A 15,398-nucleotide genomic window follows, 5' to 3' on the forward strand; every position below is an offset into this window, starting at 1 on the left:
TTGAATAGAGAAATCTTTTACCCTTTCTTAAAAAGTTTTAAGCAAAAAACACAGAAGTGTTCAGAGTGCTTAGAAAGAATGTATGTTGGCAAGGACAACATAAGGTCAGATTCAAACTCTTATTGGGGCAGTTATTATCGATGTATTCATGAGCATGCTGCTTCATCTTGGCCCTACTTTCTAAACTAAGGAGTTTGAGGAGCTAATATCTAAGGTTATTAGCTGTTCTAAAATTGTGTCAGTTTAAGTTCTCCCAACCCCACCTATCACCCAGCTTCAATTAGCTTCAGTTTATTGAGATGTAATGAAACCATATGGGTAAGACTGCAGTGTCATTGTTCCCCCTGTCCCCCAACCCCCATCAGAGCGTCAAAAGAAGCACAAAGAATTAAGCATAAAGAGGGAAGAAATCTTAACCGAAGAAATATCTTCTTTATCTATGTCCATTTCCTCTCACAAGGAAAAATGGCAGTGTCAGAGGTACATTACATATATCTCTTGCTCTCTCTTTTAGTGTTTAATCTTAGCACCTGCACAGCAGAGGTCTTTACAATTCATTGCATATGCTCTTCCCTTCTCCCCACCTCCATGAAGCACCTGAGCCCCAAGAAGCCACCACCTCAAAGCGCCACAAAAGTCTGAGACCCTTCTTCATGACAGAATATAGAAGTAACAGACATGCCCCATGGTTTTATACAGTTGCTATAACACTTTCGTTTCCAACAAATGAAGATTTTCCTTCTCCTTTTCTTTGAATATTAATTACATTTTACAAATTTGTGTATGTTTGTGTGTGTGTGTTTTCTTTTGTTTCGTTTTGCTCTGTTGTATTTGTACAACAGAGGGGAAAGTCCATGGCAAAGCGTCCCAGGTTAGCAGAGCTTGGCTGTCATCTGGTCAGACTGTTTGAGGATCTCAGTGTTGTAGAGGTCCAAGGCATGATTCACCCTGATAATCTCACTGTTGGTCAGCTTCAGACGGTGCTTCAGCATACAGGAAAACAAGTCCAGCTGGGGTTTTCCCGGGGCCACAGGAGGGGCCAGGCGGTTAATTCGGTCCCGAATGTCCAACATGAGTAGCATCACGGATGAGGAGGAATAGAACTGTCCACCCTGTGTGTAGGACTGATTCACCTGTTGCACGGCACTTCGAAGAAGATCAGCATTGAACCTCAGGCTGTATCCGAACACCTGCACATCAGATATCTTGATGTAGAATTGCCTCTTGGAAGGATCTGACAGGTCCACGGGACCCTGCCCGGTCTCATTACGTAGGGTGGGTAGCCGAGTCCGACTACGTAGGTAGATATGGACAGTTTCGAAAAAAGTTTTCCACCGATTGCCCAGCAAAAGAGTCCAGTTGTAGCATTGGCTGTTTTGCAGACGGATCTTCTCCCAGCGTGGGTAGCCAAATTCACCAAAGGGCATGTTCCAGCCTTCCGAATGGCTCCCACTGAAAGGATTAACATAGACAAAGAACATGGGATCCAGGCTGCTGTTGCGCATCTGGCAGATACGCATGGACATGCCGATCACCATGTGGATAAAATCCATGCGGTTCTTGTTGCTCTTGAGAGTAAGGGACATGCGCTTGCGCCACCGAGGGTCAAAGAATGTATCAAGGCGAATCTCATTGCTGATGAAGGTAGTGTGGACATAGAGGCGCGAGTCCATCTTCTGCAACAGGTACTTCAGTTCCAAGTCCTGGAAGTCCAGGTCGGTTTCAAAGCTGATGAACTGCTCACTCCGCTCAGAGTCCACGTTCTGTGGCTCACAACGGCCTCTGTACAACTTGTAGCCCTTATTGCAGGAGCCACATAGTGAGATGTTGGCCAGGCTGCACATAGCACAGCTGTTGTTCCCCCCTATGATGCACGGGATAGGGCGCTGGCACAGTGTGGTGCTACCATGGCACACGCAACTCCTCTGGCTCTCCAGGAAGGTTCCCCAGAACCCATTCTCATTGCAGTAGAGAAGTGACTGGACCCTTGCAAGCCACTGCTGAATTGTTCTAAAAAGGAAGAAAAGTGGAGAATGTTAGCTTCCATCCATAGGATTGTGAGGTATATCGTACAACTGACCATGCAAGCCGGAGCCTCCAAAAGAATGAAAAGTGAGTTAGAATGATGGCCTGGTAAAATGCCTAAATTTAATCTCAAGTATACATGTAAAACATTGGGCATGGGGGGGGGGTTTGGAGGGCAGAGACAGGAGGATACATGAGGCCTATTACATAGCGAGCCTAGCCTAACTGGAGAGTCCTAAGAGCCAGTGAGAGATGCTCAAAAACAAATGTGATGGCTCTTGAAAGACAATAACCAAGTTATGCACTCATGTGCATGTTAAGACCAGCTACAGTCACACCCAAACAAATATGAACACACACACACACACACATATTGAAAAGAATAAGAAGATCAATTATAAGAGAATGTAGAGTGAATATGTATTAGTAAGTATATTTTCACCCTGCATATTGTCATAAAGCTGTATCACTTTGTAATTTATACTTCTAGATATGTGCCTTGTATCCCTGATCTCTCCAATACTTTAAACATGAATGGATGTTGGATTTTGTCAAATGACTTTTCAGCATCTAAGGAGATGATCATGTGGTTTTTCTCCTTCAGTTTATTCATGTGGTGGATCACATTGATGGATTTCCGTATATTGAACCACCCCTGCATACCTGGGATGAAGCCTACTTGGTCATGGTGGATGATATCTTTGATGTGTTCTTGTATTCGGTTTGCGAGTATTTTGTTGAGTATTTTTGCATCAATGTTCATAAGGGAGATTGGCCTGAAGTTCTCTTTTTTTTGTTGGGTCTTTGTGAGGTTTAGGTACCAAGGTGATTGTGGCTTCATAGAATGAGTTTGGTAATTTGCTTCTGTTTCGATTTTGTGGAATAGTTTGAAGAGAACTGGAGTTAGCTCTTTTTTGAATGTCTGGTAGAATTCTGTGCTGAAACCATCAGGTCCTGGCTTTTTGTTTGGATGGGAGACTTTTGATGACTGCTTCTATTTCCTTGGGGGATATAGGACTATTTAATTGATTTACCTGGTCCTGATTTAGCTTTGGTAAGTGGAATCAATCAAGAAAACTGTTTGTTTCATTTAGATTTTCAAATTTTGTGGCATATAGACTTTTGAAGTAAGTCCTAATGATTGTTTGGATTTCCTCACTGTCTGTAGTTATGTCCCCCTTTTCATTTCTGATTTTGTTGATTTGGATGGTGTCTCTCTGCCTTTTAGTTAGCTTAGCTAAGGGTTTGTCAATCTTGTTGATTTTCTCAAAGAACCAGCTCTTGGTTTCATTCTTTGAATTGTTTTATTTGTTTCTAATTGATTGATTTCACCCCTGAGTTTGATTATTTCCAGCTGTCTACTCCTTTTTGGTGTCTGCTTCTTCTTTTTCTAGGGTTTTTAAGTGAGCCATTAAGTTGCTTGAATGCGCTGTCTCAAATTTCTTCTTGAAGGCACTTAGTGCTATGAAATTCTTGGTGAACATCTCTAAAAAGGAGGGTTGGACTAAATGTTGGGGTGTTCATTAATCTCTATCTATTTCATTATACAATAGGCACTGAAAAGTTTGTTTTAGGAAAAATGTGTCTAATACAAATACACTTTCTGGATGAGACTAAATCATGAAAAGAAGATCTAAACATAAGTAAACTTTCTCTATGAGAATTGAAAAATGCCCTACATGTAGGATTCACAGGCCTTTATGTATGTATGTATTTATTTATTCTTTCTGTGTCAGCATTGGAGGAGTCAGTGCTCTCCATGCCTTTCTCAGATGAAGTGTGGCATGCTCAACCCTGTCAACAAAAACCAAGATTCATTGTGTCATATTCTAGAATTCAGGTAGTGCTTCCATATGGATCATCTGGCATGATTCTCACAGTGGCTTTCCATAACGTTTAATAAAAGTATATGTTCCCCAGTTTTCCGGAGTTCTAAATTCTCAATTGTACAGCATTTCTATTGTAAACTGTATATTTAGAACCCCTTACCATTGCTTTTCCACACTGCGAATGATAACAGTGTCTGTACGCAGATTCCAGCACTTAAACATTTCAATGAAGACAAATCCATAAGCCAATAAGAAGCAACAACAACAACACAAAAATGCAAAAATATATAACAGAGTTCTCTTTTATCTCCCCATTTTGTGGAAGTCACTCTTTGGCTGTCTTCCATGCTACAAATAGTTCTGTGTATCTGTCTAGCAGTCTCTACCATGCACAGAGCATTTTTACTCCCAGCTTCTCACTTGAGCCAACAACCCAGACAATGACTAGTGAATCAAACTTCACCAGCAATTGGATAAAATTCTGGCTCTTTTTACGTAAACAGAGGTGACAGTGGCCCATTTTCTTAGCCTTTCCAGTCATTCCTCCTAGCACATAGGAATGTTGTAAGAACTATATGACTTTTTCTGCAAATTATACCTTCAAATTTGGTAGGCATTAAGGGCTCAATAAAATTCAGCTCTTGTTCTCCCTGCAAAGGAATTGTCAGGTTTATTTTATAAGCATAACCACAGAAGTGCCAAGGTGAAATGATGGACTTGTAGTCATATGACCATTAAGAGATGAATTCTCCTCATTCACCTGAAAGCTTTGCTTTTGGCATTATCTTTCAGCCAGAATTAAAAAAGAAAAAACAAAAACAAACAAAACACCTTAAGAAAATGTTTTAAGACTACATGCAAGGGCTGTAATGGCATTGATGGTAATGATGATGGAGCCCATATTTCATGGTCTTCCAGTGGTGTGAGGCTGAGAACAGAGGCACATTTGTACCACGCACCCTGGGGTGAGATGTGGTAGCAAAATGTCTGTTCTAGCACTTCTAATCCTGACATCACAATCTCCCAGTGTGAGGGGATGCAGAACAGTCCAAGGTGAAGAGCACGGATGTTGTTGGTTAAAGCAGAACTGAAATCTGGGGGAAAATGCTCTGTGACTGGGAATGAGTCATTGCATCTCTTGAATCCCTGGTAGTTTTGCTAAAATGGGCATAATAAAGTCTGTCTGGAGAGGCTGGCAGGAGGGTTGCTGAGATGATATATTTAAAGTGCTGAGAAAAGTCTGGCATATAACAATTATAAAAAAAATGCAATAGTACACAGGGCTCATATCTCAAAGAATAAGCTCTTCCTTTGAAGGTCCTGAGACTCTCTGGAATGCTCTGAAGTTTAAAAGAAGCCATTTTGTTGTAGTCGTTTGAAAATGGATACTGTTGAAATGGCTGCCTGGCTGTCTTAGGCTTTAAATGAAGTTACTTATCAGTTGAGAAAAAAGGTGGAATATTTAGCTTCCTGAAACTGTCTACCTATTTAATCCACAGAAACACCCCCTATCTGGAAAACAAGGCCAAACAACAACAACAATAACAAAAACAAAACACCTCTCTCTTATAACACCCTAAGGTGTTGTACTGGAATCATTTATCTTATTCCTAATTTATCCTCCAGCCCCTCAGGTTTGAGTGCGGTCCTTTTTCCTCCAGCAGCTAGCAAACAACCTAGCTAGCTAGCTCTGGAAATATAAATGTTTGCTGAATGAATGAACAAAGAATATTAATATCTTTCTTCTTACTTTTTATTAGGAAAAAGAAAAAAAAACAAAAACAATAGAAAAGTAAACAAACTTCCCCTTCTCCCCTCAGGACAGCAGTATTAGTTTTCCATACCATCCACCCACACAGCCGCAGGCCTCCCTGGTCTCTGCTTCCTGAGACCAATCCTATTACAGCCTGGAGAACAGCAGGCCCAGCTTTCAGGAAATGGAGCAAGAATTATAATGAGCTGTGTGGCTCCCACCTCCCAAATCAGAACATTGACTGAATATTGGGTATGAGTCATCTGATATTTTTTGCGAGCTGCAGGGACCCTCCACGCGGCAGCGATTGCGTGGTTACATCTGACAAGAGCGTTATTTCAAAATGCCTCTTTCAAATGGCCCACACTTGCCCCTGTCACTCCCTCTCCAAGTGACAGCACAGTATCCCATTTAGAGCGTTTCTGTTCCCATCTGCAAGGCATTCTATAACCCCGTAGAGCACCCCCTTTCTCGTGTCTCATCTTTGGGACCCTTTGTCGGGACTGCAGCCCCCACTCCTCTTATCAATGCTTCATTGTGCTGGCACTCTCAGAATCCTCGGTGGGGGAAATGAAAAGATGAAAGTTCCTGGTGATGCTGCTACAAGCAAGGGGGCTGCTGAGGAATTAGGATTCCAGCCTTGTCAGGCAGGAGGGATTGGGGACAGAGGCCCACTGAGACACATTAGCAGGCTGCATGGCACCTGCGTCTCCTGGGCTTGGAATAATCGTGAGGTTGTGGGCAGTATCAAAGGGGGCATTAATGGTAGAGCATGAGGACACAGAAGGGAAATGGTTTGAGGGAGGGGTATAAGGAGTGCTAGGCCCAGGAAAGAGGAAACAGAAGGGAAAGGTGGGATGACATAGAAGAGAAAGGGATTTCATGTTGGAGATGATGGACAGAAGGGTACATGGAAGCTAGTGGGCAAAATGAGATATGGCACAAGCAGAGTAGGCTGGATAGAAACAGGTTCAGCAGAGGTTCAACTACCACCAGTTACAAGATTCAGAGAATGTAGATGGTGAAGAACCTATAGGCTTGGGCATGGGCTAGTTATCCACGTCCTTCCTTTTATACTTGAGTAGGCACACCAGAGAGAGAAGGAGAGAGAGAGACAGAGAGAGAAAAAGACAGAGAGGGAGACAAAGAGAGACAGAGAAAGACAGAGACATAGAGACAGAGATAAAACAGAGAGAGCAGATTATCAGTGATTCCTAGCCCCCAAGGTCAGCGAGCTTTCTGTTGCTTTTCAATGCTTCCTTTGAGAAGATCAAAACCTAAAAATAAGTTCAGCCCATTTCATGTGTGAGTGCTTACTAATTTTTTTTAATACAAGCAACTTCTAAACTAAAATTAGCCTTAATCAATATAATCTCGTATAGCTTATTCATCTCTACCCAGAAATCTCAGTAATAAAAATGTTATTCGAGGTGGAACCATAAACCAGTGGAGGGATTCTCTGCCTTACCGTTATTGTGCAGCACTTTTTAGCGTGGACGGTGATAGAGTCTCACTTAGACTTCCCCAGTGTCACATGTCACCACCATGGGATGACAGAAGATGAGGACTTAAGACATGAAGCAACACACCAATCAAATACCAACCTCTCTGTACATCTGCTATGGATAAACTTTGTACTATACAGCATAATATTTTATTAAAACAATAAGGATAACAAGGAGGAAGGAGTAGCCATAAGAAGAGAAACAAATGGAAAGAGTGAGGAAATACTGAAAGTTTGAACACATAAGAATCCATTATCACATGCCTTGCTTCCTCTGAACCTCCCTGAGTCTCTCTTCTCCATTCACAGATAATTAGGACTCTGATGAATATATAGGGAAAGGTTGGGGACCAGGAGTAGGAGGACTTTTATCTATAAATAACATTTCTTGGGCTAGTTGGTGACAGCTGCCTTAACTTTGGTGACAGAGAAACAGCTTAATAGGCCAGTTCTGGGATGGGAGGGTCTCACTGTGCTCACACGGACCCACTGCTTTGCAGCCAGTGTGAGGCAGCTAGAACCATGTTTTAAAATGCTTTCTCTGTCCCTGGAGATCCAGCCACCGTATCTTCCATTTGCAGCCAAACCAGCATTTTTCTGTTGGATGAGATATTCAATTCAATCTGATAGGAGTTGGAATGAAAGGAGGGGAGGAAAGTTCTGGAGGGAGAGAAGGACGGTAGAAGGGGAAAGGGAGGGAGTAAAGAATAAAGAGGAAGACAGGAAGCTGCAGGTTCCTTCTAAACAGGAAAAGTCTGGTGCTGGATTGATTAGCACTCACAGCGGCTTCAGATAAAGTAAGTTGGGCCAAAAAAGCAGAGAAGTTTTAGGAAAAGTCATTCAAATTAACAGCCCATCTCTGTTATGTTTACAACTTGAAGCCACTGCCTCTTGGTTGGTGAGATGGACAGTTAATACTGTGTAGTACCTCCTAGCACACAGCAGGTATCTCTTCATCCTCACATCACCCACATAACATAGGATCTTTGCTTCTGGTTTCCATGTCACTAATAAGGGTGTAAAAACCAAAGAAGGATTGTCATTCATCCATGGTCACACAGCATAGACAAGGCCAAAGTTCAAGATTTCTAAATATAATCTCAGCACACTCTCAGTGATCATAACTCCATAGTGGATACAAACCACACTCAGAACCCTGGAGACACCTCAGCTGCTTCCCTGCAGGCCCTGTCTTTGCCTCAGCCAGGATGTTCTGGCAACCTGACAGGTCCCCCAGTGACACAGCATGAGTCCCTTGTCATTTGGAGGACAGAGGCTTTGCCACCCATGGCTTCCTATCTGTTGTTTAAAGGCTCACATCTCCCTTTCGGAGCCATCAGGCTGGGAAGCACTGGCTGGGATTCCTAATTCAAGCAACCTCCCTGCTGATTTTAATTGGAGGTTTTGCCTAAGCTGGGAATGTGGTGCCTGGCCTGTGGCATTTTAGGGAAGATCATACAAATCTAGTGCCAAGAGGATGTGGCTGTGGGGGGGTCTAGGCTAAAATAGAAAACTGTAACCCATAAGGCCTATTTGTTTAATAAAAATGTGGTTTTAAAGTGGAGAGGAAATGAAAAAAGTGGAATTTCAAATGACTCTTTTATTCATGTCCCGTGTCTTTCTAGGTGTTTCTTTGACATTGTAATGCATGTGTAGGTAAAGTTGCAAAGCTCCCCAGAAGATGGGTGGAAAATGGGAGCCAAGTGCTTCCTCCTGGGTGTCTGGTGTGCACTGTTCTCTGCACACTGTGCTTGTGTGTGTGCACGTGCCTACAGCCATACTTGTGTATGTTTTGAAAGAACCATGCTGTTGAAACCTGCACATGTCTGTAGTGTCAGATGCTTGGAGTACTGGTCCATGGCTGTGCCTCTGTCAGTTATAACTAACCACCAGGCTCATTCTGTTCATCGTTGTCCCTGGATAAATAGTTACCTTTTAATCCTTTTCCTATTTGTGCTCCTGCTGCAGCCTTAATAGCCTGTTTGTCCTCAGTTCTTCGCATGACGTAGATTTTCACTGAGTAGCACATAACAATGAGGAAGTAAAGCCCAAAAGTGGAGTTTCATGCTCTCATGCCCTGCTGAGGGCATTTTCTAGTTTGGAACCGTGGATGTATGTATGCTTGCAGGGGGCAGAGAAAAGGGTGCAATGAGGAAGGAGGTGCAAAGTAAAACCTCAACCCGGCCTTTCAAATTAGGTTGTCAGAAACTTAATTGGGGAGGATTATGAAACAGTTTTTGCAATTACACTGTTCTGTGTCTGGAAGGAGGTGACAAGAAACAGCAGCTGCATATTCAAATTCTGAGTTTTGCTTTGGGGCATAAATGTACTGAAGACAGATGACGGAAGGAGCAGGCGCCTCTCAGAGATGCAAGAAGGGCTAAAGGCAGCAGGTGCTCCAACGTGAATGCTGTCAGAGTGCATTGCTTGTCCTGAGCAGAACATATGCAGCACAATAAAAACCTCAGACCAAAATTCTGCAGAAGAGAAAAGAGAGCATTCTGAGCCTAGTGGCCCGCTGTAACCTTGAAATGAGATGATAGTCATGTAGGTCAATGCTCTGGGTGTTCACAAGGTAGAAATAACTCAGGTAAGAGCTGGGTTTTGCACTAACCCTATTTGACCTAGGATATTTGACCTTGAATGAGTCAGTTGAGCTCTTTGACATAATTTTTTTCCTCCCTTTCTTCTTTCGTGCACATAGTTGCACATTAGTTGAATGTTTGTGTGTGTTAGTGTCTGCGTGCAGACGCATGTGCATGCATACATGTGTGCCCACAGACATAGAACCCATAGACTAACCAGTATTTTCTCATAAGCCTACCATCGTGTTTTCTGCAACCGAATCTCCCACTAAGATCCAAAGCTCATTGATTAATCTAGTCTTGCCAGCCAGTGAGCTCCCAGAATTCACCCTTGTCCTACATTCTCAGTATTGAGATTAAAAGCATGAATAATGCCAGCTATTTTATGTGGGTACTAGTGATAGAATCTAGGTATTCATGTTTACCAGGAAAGCACTTCACCACTGAGCCACCTTTCCAATCCCTGACTCAGTTTTCTTGTCTGCCAAATGAACGTAATACCTACCTTGCACTTTTTCTTAAGAGCTACCTTGAATATGCATAGCCTCTGAGAGTTTTCAGTGCAAGAGAGTTAAAGCTATTGACCATTGTTGTTACTGAGGGTAAAGAATAATTGTGTGCTGCTAATTACCCAGGTGAAAATATTCTTCTACATTATTCAACAGCCCAGTTGATTATAATCTAATACTCTAGTTTAACTGACAGCACGTGTTCCTAGAAGGTGTGAACAAAGAAGATCTAGACGAGACATGGACATTGTAGTCAAAGAAGAAAAAAGTGTTATCGAGTATTAGTGAGTGCATTAATTTATCTTAAACTAATCGCTCGTCCTCTCTAAACTTCCATTGTCACATAGAATAAAATAACAGCACACTCTTTGCAAGGTCATTCTGAACATCAGATAAGAGAATACATACAAGCCTCAGACTTCTAGTAGGTGTACAAGATCTCTTATGAAAACAATGAATGTGTTTCTGTTGAGTTCACATACTAAATGGTTCCTTTGAAATCAGTAATTACAGATTGAAAAACTAAAAGGGAGAAAAATTCAACAAGAGCTGGTGGGCCACTGAACTGCTGATATTAAGCAATGAAATTGTGATAGGAATTGCTTCTATTCCACCAAATCAAAACAAAAGATCTGTGAAAAGTAAACAGCAACAAGGATTAAATAATTTAACAAAATATGAAGGTAACTTTCTTTAAGGTATTAAAGTAAAAAGATATTTCTTTAAAGTGCTTACCACAGAAGAAAAATATTGTCTACTAGAAAAACGCTAAGATTAAACCATACCCAGCAAAAATACTGAAATTAGAGACAACACAATAAATAAATGTACTTCCAAGCTAACAAAAGATTGCATTAATAATCCACACTATGGTCAGAGTAACTGTGTCCCCCAAATTCATCAACTGACATCTCAAGTTTTACAGTGATAGTTTTGGGAGATGGAGGCTTTGGGAGGTAATGAGGCCATGAAATTGGAGAATGCATTCTCATGAATGGAATTAGTGTTGTTCTACATGGAGACTGAAAGAGACTTGTCAAGCCTTCTATCATGAGAAGACAGTTACTAGGACCAGAAAGTCTCCATCAGACAATTGTCTCGATGTCTGCCTGAGTATTGGGACTCCAGGCCTCTAAGACACATAAAAATAGATTTAGTTGTTTATGAGATAGCCAGCCTAGGGCATCTTGTTGTAGAATTTTGAATGGATTAAGACACCACCTAAACTACTAAAACTCCATAAGAACAAGTCATAAGCAAAAAGCAAATGATAGAAGCAGACAGAATCCTGGAACACTTAATTGTGTTTACGATAAGAATATATAAGTTAAAATTTCCATGATGTACAACTTCAGACAAACAGGTACAATAAAGTTTAAACTGACAAAAAAAAAATCAAGAGAAAGTGCTAAATGTTGGCAAAGACATAGAGCAAATGCAGCTTCTCTGTGCAGGATAAGAAGGAAATGAGTTCTGAAAGAAGAGAGAAAAAGGACACTAGCTGCTTAGTATTTAGGAAAATGAACATATTAGCATATTCTGCCAGCAATTCCACCTTTGCTATGTACACAACAAGACAGCACAGGCACACTATAAGGCAAGCATTATGATTGCTGCAGTGTTTGTTGCAGCCCCAACCTGGAGACCGTGCAAAACTCCATCAGCACCAGATGTAGGTGCACAACTTGGAACCTCTTGGGGGAAGGAGCCAACTACGGCTACACAAAGCAATGAGTGGGAATTGCTAAGAAAAATAAGAAGGTAGGAAAACACAGATGAAGAGTTTGTGCCAACGTTAAAAGGTAGATTTGGGCCAATGAGCTGGATCAGAAGTTAAAGGTGCATGCCACTACACTTGACCACCTGAGTTCAAGCTTTGAAGTCCATACAGGAGAAGGTGGCACTCTGACCTTCACTGTGCACCTCAGCACTCATACATGAGTATCTACAAATTAAGGTATTAATTAGTTAATTAATATTTTTATACAGAGACAGAGTTGACCTATAATAAACGTGCCCATAAAAGGGCAGTGATGTGCATGGGGTACTTTAATTCAGATACAACCTAATGGACATATGGCTAGATAGAGATTATATAGATACAGATAAGACAGAGATAGAAAGGTATTTGCCTAGATAGGTAGGTAGTAAGATTGATATTCATACAATTCAGACAGACAGATAGATAGGGCCCTAGTTGTAAGACATGTGTTTATACACACGCATGTGTGTGCTTGTATTTTTACTTTTAAAATTAAAACATAACTGAATCATCTTCTCTCTTTCATCCCTCAAATCCCTTTCATATATCATATACTGCCCTACTTGGCTCTCTCTGGAAATCATGGCTTCTTTTTCTTTTTTATTGTTTCGTATATAGGCACACACACACGTATAGGCTGTGCTTGGTCCATTTACTGTTACAAGTCTCGCCATTTGATATAGTATACTTTATAAATACATGAGTGTGTGTGTCAAATACCTTACTGCTGGAGTTTAGGTTGATGTGAATTTTCTGATCTATATATTTGGAACTGAACATATGTCTTTGAGAAAAGCAGTAATTGTTCTTAATCCCTGAACCATCTCCCTATTTCTTGATCCAGTTGATATTTACATATGTGAAATTAGTTATGAAAGTTTTATCTAGTTTTATACTTACCTAGTTTGACCTTTTTCTAAGGACAAAAAATTCAATGAGACATTTGCAAAATATGTCCTTTAAAATACTCACAAAAATAGCATTTAGTAGACAGCCATGTGCAGCAAGTTTATACCACCATCAAACCTTTAAGATCTTTTGTTTGTGTGTTTAGAACTTAACTTTGATCTACACATTTTTTTTCTGTCTTATGCTTGGTGAAGAGAGCATTAAAAATTGTCATTTTAACATTATATATGAAAAAATACTAACGCTCAGAAAAGGAGAAGAGCTGGCCTAATGGTCACTATCTGTGCCCCAACAACATAACTCACCCATGTGCAGGCTGGATGTAAGGTTTCAGTGAGAGGGAGCATGGGGAGATAGTTCTGAAGGAAGATTAAAAACAAAACCACAGAGAGACCTATCCACAAAGATTGTGAGAACTCAGTTCTATTTCTGACTCAATCCCTGGAGCCTCTAAATTCTAATCTAAATAAAAAGCAACTTCGAAGCCTCAGGAAAAAAAAAAAAAGAAAGAGAAAACCCTAAATAAAATAAAATAAAAGAAAGAAAGTGGAGATACTTATTTTCTTGTCTTACATCGGGAAGTGAGTCAACTGCCCTATTTGCTACAAATGCAGAATGACAAATATTGGTGGAAATGGAGGTGTCCCTTACAATCTTGGCCTTGATACATCCTGTACAATATTGGGAATGAGCTTCAGGCAGGCAACTACCCACCCCTCATCTTAATTGCTCTCCCCTGAGCTACCAGAGTATTGGGACTCATTGCTATTTTTTTTTCTCCTTAAATAGATAGGAAATGCCTAAAATACTCCTAGCTCAAAGCTTCATTGCCACATGGTTGGGGAGAAATCCTTAGGCTCCAATGATTGACAGACAGCTGCCCCAGGCAATACTGAATTTATTTGTGGACTTGAACCTCTTATTTAAGAAGATAGTTTAATACACACTCAGAATAAATCATTGTCACCCAAACTATAACCTTCAAAACACACACACACACACACGACACAGACACACACACGCACACACACAGGAGAAGATGTGTACTGAAGCTCTATCACAGTAACAATTTATTCCGAGAGGAACTGAGAATGACACTATATTGGCAGAACATCAAAACCACGGACATAAATGATGCCTGGGAAAAATCTGGACCATGAAATAGATGGAAAATGGAGATTAGAAACATTAAGTGATTTGCCTGAGCTTGTACAAATTGCTCCTGGATGTCTACAACCCAAATCTTTCCCTTAAGACAGAATTTTCACATTGCCCAAAATAACACTGTTAACCATTCTCTACAGTTTCTGCAAAGGAATTTTCACTCTACCTAGGCTATTGTGCATTAAAGAAAGGAAATAATCTTATTTTAGAAGAGTGCTGGACATTGGCCATGAAGACACCCACTTTAGGAGGCAGAAAATAGCACTAGGAGTTTCACCCTCCACCCAATTAGGTCAGGAGTTTATAGAATTCAAGCACTCCATGCCCCTTTTACAGGAGTATAGTGATTATTTTTTTCTAATATTTGTTCAATTGTAGGATGCACTTTTGGGGCATTTTTCATAATTGCAATCCTCAGAAGCTTACAGAATGTTCTTTCCCTCTTCTGATACCCACAGCGTACATACACCCACAGAATAAGACAATTAGATAGCAGCTTATGGGAAGTCATCTTCTCTAATTGTTCTTCAAGAAATTCAACAACAAAAAAACCCAATAATAATCAAAACTACAAAACATATAATTGATTGAAGCAATTAGAAATGGCTTCAAATATGAAGATAAACTCACAAAAATAATTTTGAGTAACTAAGTTCTAAAATGCATTTTTATGTTACAAAATGTTTCCCCACAAGGTCTATAAGGAGTATGTTCTCTTCTATTATAATATGGGTTGTACTAGAAAAATAAGAAAATTAAAACCATACTCTGTATGTTTCCCTCCTATAGAGACAGGATGCTGATTATCTTCTTGAATGTCAGCAGATCCTACATAGCTTTTATTAGTAATATAGGACAGAACACATATACCTTGTTTATACACCTGGAACTAAAGCAACCAACGGATTCCATCTTTTACTCCTTTGTGCTCAGAGACCAGTCTGAACAACCAGGCCATTCTGATTAAGGACCCTATAGAGAGACCCCAAAAATGAGCAGTTGGGTAAAGGAACACAGCCTTCTGACAATCTCTGCTTAGGTACCATTGGTACTTTCCTGGAATTTTTACTGCAGACTGGCTACAAGCTGTACACAATTGAGTAACTACAGTCTACTACAGGTAGAGCACAATTTCGTTTCAGTAATGACTTTCTAACCCACAGATCCATCATGAGTTTAGACAGTAATTTTTGTTAAGCCCTTAGTGTGGGTCAGTTTGTTATAGAAAAATAAATATTCTGAACATTATATATATTAGGAGGCCCAAAGAAATGTATCCTTTCTCTTTTCTGTTGTGAGCTGGCTATGTTCTTATACAAAAGAGAATTCTAAATATGGCTCTCTCCTTCCCATTTTTT

General features: G+C 40.6%; 1 protein-coding gene across 3 annotated transcripts in view; it reads right to left on the reverse strand.

Moving 5' to 3' along the window:
• Positions 1 to 412: 412 nt before the first annotated feature.
• Positions 413 to 15,398, reverse strand: part of Brinp1 (BMP/retinoic acid inducible neural specific 1) — a 202,845-nt gene continuing 187,859 nt past the window's right edge. For all 3 annotated transcript variants that reach the window (XM_021652035.2, XM_060381212.1, XM_060381213.1), the window contains one exon: positions 413 to 2,010. In XM_021652035.2, the coding sequence (XP_021507710.1) occupies positions 873 to 2,010 (1,138 nt within the window). In that variant the 3' untranslated portion in view covers positions 413 to 872. The remainder of the gene's footprint in view (positions 2,011 to 15,398) is intronic.

The sequence above is a fragment of the Meriones unguiculatus genome, chromosome 3 (assembly GCF_030254825.1).
Source record: "Meriones unguiculatus strain TT.TT164.6M chromosome 3, Bangor_MerUng_6.1, whole genome shotgun sequence".
Classification (NCBI taxonomy): domain Eukaryota; kingdom Metazoa; phylum Chordata; class Mammalia; order Rodentia; family Muridae; genus Meriones; species Meriones unguiculatus.